The sequence below is a fragment of the Plutella xylostella genome, chromosome 17 (assembly GCF_932276165.1).
Source record: "Plutella xylostella chromosome 17, ilPluXylo3.1, whole genome shotgun sequence".
In the NCBI taxonomy this organism is placed as follows: Eukaryota; Metazoa; Arthropoda; class Insecta; order Lepidoptera; family Plutellidae; genus Plutella; species Plutella xylostella.
The window spans coordinates 11,440,386-11,454,010 of record NC_063997.1 but is presented as its reverse complement, the minus strand read 5'-3'; the positions used below and the strand labels follow the sequence as shown (position 1 = coordinate 11,454,010).

Genomic DNA, 13,625 nt, shown 5'->3' with positions numbered 1-13,625 from the left:
AATCATAAATAAATAAAAAAGTTAAATAAACGTAAACTTTTATTTAAAACTACTTTTGTATTATAATAACATCTACAAATCACTATTCTTAAATTTTATATTAGTTTTTAAATCGCAGCGTGCTTCTCAATATTTTATAATCAGAGTACCCAGGTAGGTTAGGTTACATCTCTGATCTAAAACATTGTCCATATTTGCCACTAGTTAATCCCGTGCTGTGTGAGAGTCCCGTAGTACAGTTTTATATAACTTTATGCAAACAAATAACGTTTCAGTTTCTTCGCATACATAGTGGCGCCTCTAGAGGACACTAGTTTTGACCGCTTATGCAGATCACAATTTTTTTTGCTTTTTACGCAAACAGCAACACCTGTCCTAGGTATACATTAACTGATGCAGAAAGAATAGTTATATCCCGACAAGCTCACACGCAAGACGACTAGCTAGCGGCTAGTTAGCACGCTGGATTTAGGGGAAGAATCATAAGTCGACGGCCGTGGGCGGCTGCCGCTGCGCGCGCCGGAGAGAGTCCTCGCGCTTCACCGCCAGCCGCATGCGCGCCGCCTTCAACGCTCTGTGGAGAGAGACGGTATTGTGTTATACAGGGTGTCATTTATAGGAGGACGACAAACTTTGAGTGGAGCTTCTACAAGTAATTACAAAGAGAGAAAAAACCGTATATGTGCTGTGGGGTCAAATCGTCTAGGAGTGGTGACAATCCTTAAAGTTTGCTGGTCCCGAAAAACTACACCCCGCAAGTAGTAATTACCAACACCACCACCACCACCCATTACTCCCAATGTGCCCTACAAGACTACTGTAACTCATTTTCCATATTCAGAAACTGCATTAAGACAAACCATGCCACATCGAGGCAGTGGATGAGTACGTCTATCTTGGACATAGTTTATCCTTTGGACAAAGTTCTCAGGTAAAGGAGATCGCTAGACGAATTCAGCTGGGATGGGCTGCCTTCAGTAAACTTGAAGACGTCCTTAAGTCCCAAATACCTCAATGCCTGAAGACTAAGGTGTTCAATCAGTGTGTCCTGCCTAAATAGTAACAATATTCTAAATAATAATATGAAAAGTGACATTAAAAAAGTAACACATGGAACTATAACTTATAATAATCCTCATGACATTTGTACAATATTTAATAATTTTTTTATAGATACAATTGAAAATAATATAAATATAGACAATAATAATTTCCAGAATAAATATGAATTTAAATCAAATTATAATACAATATTTTTGAATCCAATTAGTGAAGATAAGATGATTAAAATAATTGCTCAACTGAAGAATACAAATGCAGTAGGGTATGATAATATATGTACAAAAATTGTTAAGTTGTGCCGCCATGAATTAGTCGCACCCCTTACTTTTATAATGAATCTATCATTATTGCAGGGTATCTTTCCACAAAATCTAAAAAAAACCATTGTCAAACCAAAACACAAATCAGGAGATGAAACAGACTTAAATAAATATCGCCCAGTAGCACTTATTCCAATCATGTCAAAAATTCTCGAAAAAGTAATGTATGAAAAATTAAATTCATTTATTAATAAATGTCAAATTTTGTCCCCCCAGCAGTTTGGATTTCGGAAAAAATTCTCAACAACTTTTGCCTGTTTTTCTTTAATTAAAGAAATAATGGAAAGCCTTAATAAAAGTCAACCTATCGCGGGACTTTTTCTGGATATGAGTAAGGCTTTCGATTTTGTATCCCACCAAAAACTTCTTCAAAAACTATATAAGTATGGAATTAGGGGTAACGCATATAAATGGATAGAGAGTTACTTATCAGATAGAGTACAATGCGTTGAAATTAATAACACGGAAAATAATATAAGAAAATCTTTCAGATCAGAATATAGAGAAATAAAACATGGTGTGCCCCAAGGAAGCATTCTTGGACCCCTGCTATTTCTTCTATATATTAATGATCTACCTTTAAATATTGAACATACAAGCATACTGTACGCTGATGATACTACAGTAGCAATTGAGTGCACTAACAAGGAAACTTTTCACATCGAAATAAACAAGGTCCTAAAACAAGTCATTAGATGGTTAGAATATAATAATTTAAATGTAAATATAAATAAAACACAATTAATTCAATTTAGTACTTATAATGCAAGAATCGAACCATTAAAAATTAAATACAAAAACGAAACTCTAGAAGAAGTAAAATCTACAAAATTTTTAGGTATAATCTTTGATAAGAACTGTAGTTGGAAGGAGCACATACAAATGGTATGTACTAAAATAGACAAATTTTTATATGCATTGAAAAATATTAGGCAAACAGTTTCAAAGAAGGCCGCCCTTAGTGCTTATCATGGCTATATAGGCTCAGTACTTCGATACGGAATCATTATATGGGGAAACTCAGTAGACGTAGACCGCACTTTTAAAGCACAAAAGAAGTGTATTAGATCGTTGTGCTTGGCTAACTATAGGGATTCCTGTAAACCATTATTTAAGAAGCTAAATATTTTGCCACTTCCATGTATTTACATCCAAGAGATCTGTTTATTTGTTAAACAGCACCCGGAAATATTTAAAACAAAAAAGGAAATGAACAGTCGTACTGGTGAACGATATAAACATAAATTATACTTTCCTACCTCTAAATTAGAATTGTATAAAAACAATGTGTACTGTATGTGCATACGAGTGTATAATAAGTTGCCTGATGAATTTAAAACTTTAAAAATAGAAATATTCAAAAGTAAAGTAGAAAAATATTTAATGTCCAATTGTTTTTACTCAATTAATGAATTTTTTAATGAATAATTAATGATTTGATATTTTTGTATATATTATTCTTGTCATAATTACCTACTGTAATAGTTTTTTTAATAGATTAAGATAATTATTGTAAATATTTGTACGCCCATAGGGCTGAATTTGATGGATCCAACTATGTATATAACACATTTTCATGTACCCAAATTCTAGAACAAATAAATGATTTTACTTTACTTTACTTTACCTATCCTTGAGAGGGATTAGGGATAATTCCTATTCAGTGAAAATGCTCGATTTCTTCAGTTGTTGCTGCGTGGGCGGCTGGAGTCGAAGTGAGGTGCCGCTTACGGCGTACCACCCATTTATATGCTAGCGCGGCAGCGCGCCCCCGCACCATGGTTTATTGAGTAAAAAAGCTTAACATAATATTACATATTTCTTCTTAAAACTAAACATTCCTTTTAATAAAATATAAAACAATAGGTAACAATCGTAACAATAACATAAAAGAATTCTTTTATAACATAAACTCAAAATAATACTTCTTTATTATACATATATTTATTTTCAGTACCTAAACGTTTATTACAACAATAATGGTAGGTAAACTGAGTCAATAATCAATAAAATATAACTAACAAATCAAAACTTAATACCTAACTTATTTTCCTAACTTATATACCTAACTTAAAACTAAGTATCCGTAACAGTTCTCCCCCTCGTGCGAAGATGAGTACTGAGCACCACACGTATGAGACGGTACTTCCTTTTCAGGTGATCTTCACGAGTCTTGTTATGGGTCTTCTCAGCGTTCCAGCAACTGTTCGGACATCTACGATTCTCGTCCTGCCATCTGGGCCTGGGTGTATAGTCATTATTTCGCCTCTAGGCCAGACTCCTCTTGGTAAGTTCGAGTCGACTATCAACACAATGTCACCGGGTTTCAGGTTTTCAGTGTTCGGCCTCGGTGACAGTGTAGGTAAGTATTCTTTCAGCCAGCGGTTCCAGAACGTGTCAGTTAGGTATTGCACTGTTCTCCACGTGGGTGTACCTATCAAGGTGTTTTCATCGAAATCGCCGATGCGTGGACAACCGTTCGATCGGCCAATTAAAAAGTGGTTAGGCGTTAAGCTCTCTTCTTCATTTGGATCTAGGCTTGGTGGTGTTAGTGGTCGTGAGTTAACCAGATGTTCAGCCTCTAATAACAGTGTATGTAGCACTTCTTCACGTGGTTGTCTTTCTTTCAGGGTCGCGTACAGTGCGGTTTTTACTGTGCGGACCAATCGTTCCCACGTACCGCCCATATGAGGAGCTCCGGGCGGTATGAATTTCCACTTTATGCCTTTTTCGCCAGCTAGGTCTTTCAGTTTCTCGAATTCAGTTTTCAGTTCTGAGTTTGCACGTACGAAGTTTCCGCCGTTATCACTGTAGAGTACAGAGCACATGCCTCGCCTCGCCGCGAATCTTCTTAGTGTGAGTATCATGTCGTTGGCGGTCAATGAGGTGGCTATTTCCAAGTGTACAGCGCGTGTTGTCATGCACGTGTATAGAGCTACCCAGCGTTTTTCAGTCTTTCGGCCCACTGTAATGGTTAGCGGACCGAAGTAGTCGACGGCCGTGTATGTGAACGGCGGCTGGTATGGGGTTAACCTTTCAGCGGGTAAATCACCGATTGGTGCCGTCAGTGGCGCAGTTTTGTGGGTTCTGCACCATTGGCACTCTCGAGCGGTGGTCTTGACTATAGCTCTGAGCGAAGTTATGTAGTACTTTTGGCGAATCTCATTCATTATGGTGTGAATGTTGCCATGATTGAACTTGCTGTGGTAATGAGCGACGAGCAACTTTGTTATTCTGTGTCTTCCGTCTAGCACTACGGGGTGTTTATATGTGTCACTTATGCAGTTGGCGGCACATATTCTCGTGTCCAGTTTCAGGGTATCTTCAGCGATTTTCAGTGATAATCGCTTCAAGCGAGAGTCTTTTTCTAGTGGTTTATTATTTGTTATGCACTTTATTTCGTTGTTGAAGCTTTCTCTTTGCACTGTTTTTATGAGCAGATTTTCAGCCGATTGTAGGTATTCAGGCTGAATAGGTAGGTAGGTACGGTGGGTTAACGCGGGCGCGGTGAGCGGTGACGGGCGTGATTGTTTCTTTTTATCGTATTTTCGCCACGTACTGTCTTTCACGGTGCGCTTGATTGCGGTGACCTTTTCACGTTTCAGGAGTTGCTTGAACACGTCGACACACTGTAATAGGCGTGCAGTGGCTCTCAGTAAGCGTGTCCATTTGGAGAATCTCTGTGGGTTAGGTATTTCTGTATGTACGACTTTTATCGCTGCGACAGTCTTTTTATTTTCTTCCGTTGGGACGGGCGAGGGCTCGCTCCGGTCCACTGGCCACTTAGTCGGTGGGTTTTTCAGGAAGGCTGGGCCGTTGAACCAACGGTGATTGGGGTCGAATTCTCGAGGCGCTCGTCGTGTGGCGTCATCGGCTACGTTTTCGTTAGTCGGCACCCATCTCCATTCGGTGGTTTTGCTTAGCTCTTCGATTTCCGCCAGTCTGTGTGCCACGAACGGTTTGAAAGTGCGCGGGTCTGATTTTATCCACGCTAACACTGTTCGTGAGTCGGACCAATAGTATTTCCTCGTGACTTTTGCTGAATTTTCGTTCTCTACGTTGGATGCTAGTCGGCAGCCCAGTAGCGCGGCTTGCAATTCTAGTCTCGGTATTGAAGTTATTTTCAGTGGCGCTACGCGTGCTTTTGCGGCGACCAGTCTCACGGTAGGTATTCCATCTTGAGTCGTCCTCCAGTAGGTAGCCGCAGCATATGTAGTTTCGCTGGCGTCTACGAATGTGTGCATCTCCCCCTCGTCACAAGAAAATGTGCAACGAGGGATGTGAAGGCTCTGCAGCTGTTCTAGGCCTTGTATCCATTCTTTCCAGTCGGCTATGTATCGTTCGGGTATCTCTTCATCCCAGCTAATTCCTTCACGCCACAAGTGTTGAATTAACTTCTTGCCTTGTATGAGGACGGGCGTGGCTATGTTTAGCGGGTCGAACACTGACATGACGGCGCTCGTAACTTGACGCTTCGTAGGCGGGCGTGTGCCATCGATGACGTCACGGGGCGTGTTTCTCAAGTTCAGTGTGTATTGAAGTGTATCTTTACCGATGTTCCATAACATTCCGAGTGTTTTCTCTGTTTGTCCGTCTTGACCGATTTTAACCTGTTCTTCGGGTTTAACCGTCTGTAATTGTTGTATAACGGTTGATCGGTTGCTTGCCCAGCCGCGTAACTCGAAACCGCCGTGTTTGTGGATCTGATCTACGTCTTGAGCGGTTTTTTGTGCCTCCGCTTCGGTTTTGAAACTCTGTAGGTAGTCATCCATATAGTGGCATCGTTCAATGGCGCGTACGGCTTCTGGGTGCGTGTTTTCGAACTCTTTCGCGTTCTTATTTTTCACATATATCGCCGAGCAGGGGGACGATGACGCGCCGAATATGAGTGCTTTCATACGGTACTCTCGTGGCTCTTCCGTCTCTTTCTCGCGCCATAAAAAGCGTAGACTATCGCGGTCCTCTTCTCGCATGGCCACTCTGAGGAACATTTCTTTTATGTCGGCTGCGACGGCTATAGGTCCCTCTCTGAAGCGTATCAAGACGCCAAATAAGGACTGTAGCAAGTCTGGCCCACTTAATAATGCGTCGTTCAGGCTCTTGCCGTGTGATCGGTCGGCTGCATCGAATACCAGTCGCATCTTACCCTTCTGTGGGTGTACTACGGCGAAATGTGGTAAGTACCAAGCTCTCGGCGTAGTGGGTGCGCTTGTGACCGGTTCGGCGTATCCGCTTGCTAGTAAGTTGTCTATTTGTTTTTTGTAGCTTATTTTGAATGCTTCATCCTTTTTCATTTTACGTTCGATGCCTTTCAGTCGGCGTAGTGCGCTCTCCTTGTTGTTCGGCATGATTTCGTCATCTTTGCGCCATAGCAACCCGCATTCGAACCTTCCCTCAGGTAGACGTTTCGTAGTTTTGTCTAACAACATAAGTGCTCGTTGCTCGGGGTCGCTGGCCGGTCGTTTAGGCGAGATGCCTAACGAATCGAGACTGAAATGCTCCTTTATCAACGTTTCGATTTTTTCTTCGCTCTGACTGTGTATGTGGTTCACGAACTTGACCGGTTTCGCTTCATGGCTATGACACCCGTGTAGCACCCACCCTAGCTTGGTAAGTGAGGCTACAGGTTTCGTCGTTTTTCCTGCCTTTAATTCGCGAGACACGATTAAGTGCCAGTTGTCCTGTCCTATTAATAGACTAGGCCGCTCTCGGTCGTATGTCAGCTGATCCGCTATACATGCCAAGTGTGGGCAGTTTTCTAAGTCTTCTTTATAGACGGCTTGTGTGGCGAGGTTCAGTTGTCCGATCGTCAGGGTGTCCATATCGTGATATTCGCGTGTGAACTGGCCTTTTATGCGTAATTTTAAACGCATTGAATCGGTGCTTTTCATGCGGTGGCCGCCCACTCCTTCGATAGATAGCTCTTCGGTGGGTCCTTGCGCTCCGATTTTATCAGCGACTTCGTTTAACAAGAGGGTTACGGTTGATCCTTCATCCATCAGTGCGGTGACTCTCGTGGTGCCCTGTGGTCCAGATATCTCCACTGGAACTATCTTTAGGTATGCACGCGTCGCGCTTATGTGGTTCACGGATACGATCTTGTTGGCGTCATCTTTTTCGACAGGTTTCGGTTTGTCACGGTGCAGTGTCACGTGGTGTCGTCCCGGACAGTTGTCTTTGCCGCATGGCTTGGCCCGGCAGGTCGGGCTACGATGATTTTGTCTCAGGCAGCGGAAACATACTTTGATTCTCTTCACTATTTCCCATCTTTCTTGAGTGCTTGCTTTCTCGTACTGAGGGCATTTAATTAACGTGTGCCCGTCTTTTCCGCATAGTTTGCACTTCAGTGTCTCGTGGGTGGCAGTAGCTACTATCTCTGTTTCGCTGTCTTCTTCTTCCTCGCTGTATGAGTAGGTAGATGATTCGTCGCCGCTGTATTCGCTTTCTTCCCGAGTTGCGTGTACCATATTACGTCGTGGTTTTCCTTTGAATGCTTCCCTCGGTTGAAATGACTTGTAGGTAGTCGGCGTGCAATCATATGCTTCGAATTGGTCCGCTATTCTATTTAAGAATGCCGATAGCGCCAATAAAATAGGTTGCTGATCATTTAATGACCAGTATTCGTACCATCGGAATTTAACCATCATATTCATTTTGTCGATTATTCTCTCGGACACGTCGTTCGAGTATAGGTAGTCCGTTCTATTCAGTTGTTTGATAGTGTTCACGCTGTTGGCCACGGTACTCGCAAACACGCCAATGCCCTTGATGTCGGCAGTCATAGGCGGTATTCTGTTGATCGCCGCTATCTCACTTTTAATAAGATGCAGTGGCTTTCCAAATCGTCGCTCTAATGACTTGAGTATCTCTTGAGGCGGTGCGTTCGTGTATAATAGTGACTTCACGGCGTCTCGTGCTTGACCGAACAGGGATTTTCTTAATCTAGCGATATTTTCTGATTCGCTGAAGTATTTTTCGGTATCTTCGTATGTGGCGCGGAACGGAATCCATTCGCCGGGGTTTCCGTCGAAACGGTGTAGTTCGTTTATGTATCGTGGCGCTGTAGTCGGCGCCGATCGAGTCACGCTTTTCATTGCGTCTGCGATAGCGCTCGCAAGGACGGCGGCGTCGCTCTGCCGCTCCTTCCTCCGTGGCTCGAAGTAGTCTTCATGATGATTCGTGCGTACTGCCTCGGAGACCGGCTTGGACTGGATGGACTTGTGCACCCACTGAGAAACTAGGTCATCGTTGCCCTCTATGTCGCTCAGGTCGCTTGAGTCTCGCTCTTCCAGTTCTATCAGCTCCATTCTCGTTCTGGCTAGTGCCGCGGCGGCCTCTGCTTTTTCTTTCTCTCGCTTCTCCAACTCGAGACGCGCCTCGAGAAAGGCACGCTTCTTGCTAGATGACGAAGATGCTCGGGAGCCCGGCTTCTTATTAACCGCACGGTTAACCACCGTACCTAATCAAGAATCTCTCTGTCTCACTTCGTGCATATTAGTGCTATTCGCTTTCTCTCTCGCACTCCTTGCTTGAGTGCTCGGTTTCGTGCTCGCTGTTCGCTCGGTGCTAGACGTGTGCTTGGTGCTCGCAGATTGCTCTGTACTTGCTGTTCGCTCTGTACTTGTTGTCTGCTCTGTACTTGTCGTTCGCTCCGTGCTTGAAGTTTGCTCGGTACTTGTCGAGCCTTTGGTCGCTTGTGACCTTGCACATTCAACGTGAGTATTGTTCTTATTCTCTCTCACTTGTGCGTTTATTATGCTTCTTTCTTCGGCCGCTTGTGGCCTTAATCTTCCTGCGCTTTCAACGTCAGTATTTTTCTCATTCTCTCTGACTTGCGCTTTTCTTCTTGTTTCACGTGTAGTACTCATCTTGCAGTCGGGGGAGTCTTCGGATTTTCGCTCTTCCAGCCCTAAAGGTCCCTAACACCCTAGCAGCTCCGTTCGAGGGTTACTCTAGCGGAGAATGGATCGTGCGGGATAGGTAAAGGTAAGGTACCGACCGTGAGAGGGTGATACGCCTAGTCGGAGTGCTAATTACGGGGGGGAATGTCCCGCAATGTCAGCTGTGCCTACTGAGAGGGCCTCCGCTAGGATTCGCACACCTTGACAGGCTCGGCCGAACTGTACAGTCGCCTTGAAAAAGGCAACTGGTAACGTCGTCCGTACGTCACTCCCGCCCGAAGGCGTTTACTCACGAGTCGTTTAACACCGCAAGGTGACAACGCGAGCCGCGACTAGCGCGTGTAGAAACAAAAATCGTTTGTAAGTGTTGTTGAGCTTCACTGGTCCCTCCTGGTGTCTTCAAAAGGCCGCAGCTCGCTGAAGGCTGACCCAATGGTCCGCACAGCCTCCAACAGTCGCCCTGGGACCCCCAAGGTGCCGTGCTCGTTGACCCCTCTTCGTTCGGGAACAGTAGGTAAAACCAGCCACCCACGCTTAGGCTGCAATTTTCTTTCTTCACAGGTTCCTTTTTCAACAGGATCCGACGTCGTAGGACCATTAACTGAGAGGGATTAGGGATAATTCCTATTCAGTGAAAATGCTCGATTTCTTCAGTTGTTGCTGCGTGGGCGGCTGGAGTCGAAGTGAGGTGCCGCTTACGGCGTACCACCCATTTATATGCTAGCGCGGCAGCGCGCCCCCGCACCATGGTTTATTGAGTAAAAAAGCTTAACATAATATTACATATTTCTTCTTAAAACTAAACATTCCTTTTAATAAAATATAAAACAATAGGTAACAATCGTAACAATAACATAAAAGAATTCTTTTATAACATAAACTCAAAATAATACTTCTTTATTATACATATATTTATTTTCAGTACCTAAACGTTTATTACAACAATAATGGTAGGTAAACTGAGTCAATAATCAATAAAATATAACTAACAAATCAAAACTTAATACCTAACTTATTTTCCTAACTTATATACCTAACTTAAAACTAAGTATCCGTAACAATCCTCACTTACGGAGCCGAAACATGGACGCTCACTAAAGCCAACATGCACAAAATAAAAGTCGCACAAAGGGCTATGGAGCGCGCCATGCTCGGCATCTCTCTTGTGGATCGTGTGCCCAATGTCGAAATTCGACGTAAAACTCGTGTGGATGACGTGGGTAGCCGAATCAAAAGATTAAAGTGGAGATGGGCAGGACACTTGGTTAGGAGGGACGACGGCAGGTGGACTGGGGCAGTCACAGAGTGGTGGCCAAGAACTGGCAAACGAGGAATAGGCAGACCGCCGGCCCGATGGTCTGATGACATTGTTAAGGTGGCCGGTAGACACTGGACTAGACTCGCACAGGACCGGAAGAGATGGCGTGATAGGGAAGAGGCTTATACCCAGCAGTGGGCAGATACGGGCTGATAATGATGATGATGATGATGATGGAAGTAATGAACATTATATACAAGTCAACTCAGACTTCAAGACAAGACTCATAGGTCACCCTACAGTAAAATAGTAGATAGATGTATAAAATTCTATGAAGCAAAACTGCAACAATTAATAACAACAACTAATACCTCTGCCTGACTTTCTCCAGGGTCTCCTGGCTGGGCTGCTTCTTGGGCGTGGCAGCAGCCCACAGCAGCTCACGCAGCTTGCGCAGGCAGTCCGCCAGGTTCATCTGCTGCGAGCGAGTCGCGTCCGAGCGCAGCACCAGATAGCCTTCTTTTGTCAGCTTCTTGCCGTGCTGTGAGAGAAGAAGTTGTTGAAATAAATATATTTTTAAATGATTTTTGTGTTTTTATGGACAAGCCAACAACTCAGTAACATAACTCATACACGGTTCTATGAACATATTAATAGAGTATTGTTTATGCACACTGAAATATAGGTATCATTATTGAGTATGTAGATATTATTATTTTTAACCGCAAAGCTATAGATTGCATCCAGTGGCATACTGTGGGAGAGGGCTACATCCAGCAGTAGACTACTGCAGACTGAAAAAGGGGAAGAATTTTATTTTCTTTCTAAATTATAACCGTCTTTTCAGTGCCCTATATATTATTACCAGTTGAAGCATCTGTTCCTTGACGTTGGGGTGCAGCCAATCCGCCTCCGCCAGCTTGAACCGCAGGTCCACCTTGGTGTGCACCTGGAACATTACACAGACAAAACATGTAAGTAATTTCAGTATAATATTACAATGTGAACAAATGTAAAAGTCAATATTGTGGCAAAAAGTAGTCAACTAAAAGATATCTTACTTTTTATTACTTATTAAAAAATATGTAGTGTTAGTTCTTCTACAAAACAAGAATATAAACTTAAAGATAGGGCCCATATTTGGATTTATTAATAACTTAATGTGAACAATAGCCAATGAAAATTTGTGCCTTGATTCTAATATTTAATAAACATAATAAAAAAACAATAAAAATGCCACTTGCCTTGTTCACATTCTGTCCGCCCGGGCCGGAGCTGGCGCTGTATGTGATGTCCAGTTTGTCCAGTGGAATATATCCAGAAAATTTGTCTTTTGTGTCAGGATTCTGCAAAATAAGTGTAATGTATCAATTTAAGTACAGGTGAAAGAATTATAACGTAAAATACTTTGATTAAAAGGTAATGAATTCAATGATCCACTAAATTTGGACCACAATTTTATGAACTTACAAAAGCCGGTGTTGTTAGTTTTAGGGAGCTGTTGGGATACAGAGTTTCCAAGGAAATTGCACTTTTATAAACCATCGGGCGCCTAAACATTGTGGTGAAACCAGCGGTTCGCACCACGGTCTGAATCAACCCTACACTTCTTAAAGGTGCAAACGACATGATTACGCTTTATTGTTATTTCTTTTGGGTCAAACACTCAAGAAATCGATCAATATTTACAGCATTTTAGAAAATAATTTATATAACCTAAAACTCAAACTTCAAACAATCGAACAAACGTCAAAGTGACAGTGACACACAGATATAGATCACACAGTATATAAGTTGTTTTAATAAACACAAGCGCCATCGTGATGCTGTTATTATCTTGAGGTTTAAACCACCGAAGTAACTTTTCCACTTGGTGATTGATGGGGTTGCACGAAAGGAGCTTGCTCGTATTCCGTATGACGTATCTATATACCCCGTTCCCCTTTTTGTCCATTGCACTCTGGGTCGTCAGCGACTGACTGACTAATCTGAATTGCTGTCGTTTCACTACGTTATCAAACGCTAGTCCAGTGTTTGTCACCAACACGCTATAAGAAGAACAGGCGGTGATGATGGATGATGTTGTTAATTCGTGTTTATTGAGGATTTTCATATTAGATATAGGTATCTAGTTAGGTATTGACGGGAAAAAAACGTACGCAGTTAACTTTGAGTTAACTTTACAAGTCTCTCTCTAACTATGTAGTTAGTTACTTACCCATACGATTTTTCATTGATAGGTAGGTAACTAATGTACGTTATGTACTTATGTATTTACCTTAACGTTTCTCAGGTCCGAAATTCCTTCAGCTTAGAGGAGAAAGCTAGACAAATTCAAATAAGTTCACTAATTTATTTTCGGTCATTAAGTTTAACAACAACTTTTTAATGAGACAATTCTTCTCAAGTAGACGAACTAAACGAACAGTTTTAATTTCCTCGCTCGTGGCCGCGCGAGCGCAAGACACGCTCTACATATTTTAATTAGGATCTCGTTCCGCACTGGAACGCCCATTCGCGTTTCTACAAGATTATTTAGACAACAATAATTTTAAATTTTGACACGTTTATATACGATTTATGTAGCGGCGATTCACCGTAACTGAGGAAATGTCTGAAATGCTGTCTAAAGCAACGGTCCACCCCTAACTCGCGCGTAATTTATTTTATTAAAGAAAATTAACTGTCTATCACTTATTAATTTATTGCATTCCAAAAACGCTACCATGGAGATTTTATCGACATAAGTAATCAAAATAATCTTTAATCTTTAATCTTATTTTATATAATAAACAGTTTCATTACAAAGTAATTGTGTTTTACAGTATTTAATGGTTTAGTAAATATATCGGCTACATTTTGTTGCGTAGACACATACGATACAACAATATTCTTATTACATACCGCATCTTTTACAAAATGAAACTTAATATCAATATGTTTGGTGCGCTTACTATTTTCGTTGCATTCAATCATTCTAATCGCACTTTGATTATCAACAAGCAAGTATGCATCAATATCCATATTGAAGTTAGCTGATATACCTTTTAAATATATTAGCTCCGACGTTACCATTGCAGCAGC

General features: G+C 42.1%; 1 protein-coding gene across 1 annotated transcript; it reads right to left on the bottom strand.

Annotated features, from left to right (window-relative positions):
- Positions 1 to 382: 382 nt before the first annotated feature.
- Positions 383 to 12,294, bottom strand: LOC105383183 (peptidyl-tRNA hydrolase ICT1, mitochondrial). The gene is made up of 5 exons (XM_048626785.1): positions 12,012 to 12,294; positions 11,786 to 11,887; positions 11,407 to 11,490; positions 10,913 to 11,082; positions 383 to 574 (listed from the first exon to the last, which is right to left on the bottom strand). Exons 1-5 carry the CDS (start codon positions 12,168 to 12,170, stop codon positions 481 to 483), a joined length of 609 nt encoding a protein of 202 aa, XP_048482742.1. The 5' UTR covers positions 12,171 to 12,294; the 3' UTR covers positions 383 to 480.
- Between the last annotated feature and the right edge of the window lie 1,331 nt (positions 12,295 to 13,625).

Excerpts from the sequence above, each read along its gene's own strand:
- LOC105383183 (XM_048626785.1), bottom strand. The coding sequence starts at position 12,170 with ATGTCGTTTGCACCTTTAAGAAGTGTAGGGTTGATTCAGACCGTGGTG. Across the intron at positions 11,491-11,785 it reads GCGGACAGAATGTGAACAAG|GTGCACACCAAGGTGGACCT; the intron begins GCAAGTGGCATT and ends GTAATGTTCCAG. Across the intron at positions 11,083-11,406 it reads AGGAACAGATGCTTCAACTG|CACGGCAAGAAGCTGACAAA; the intron begins GTAATAATATAT and ends CTTCTCTCACAG.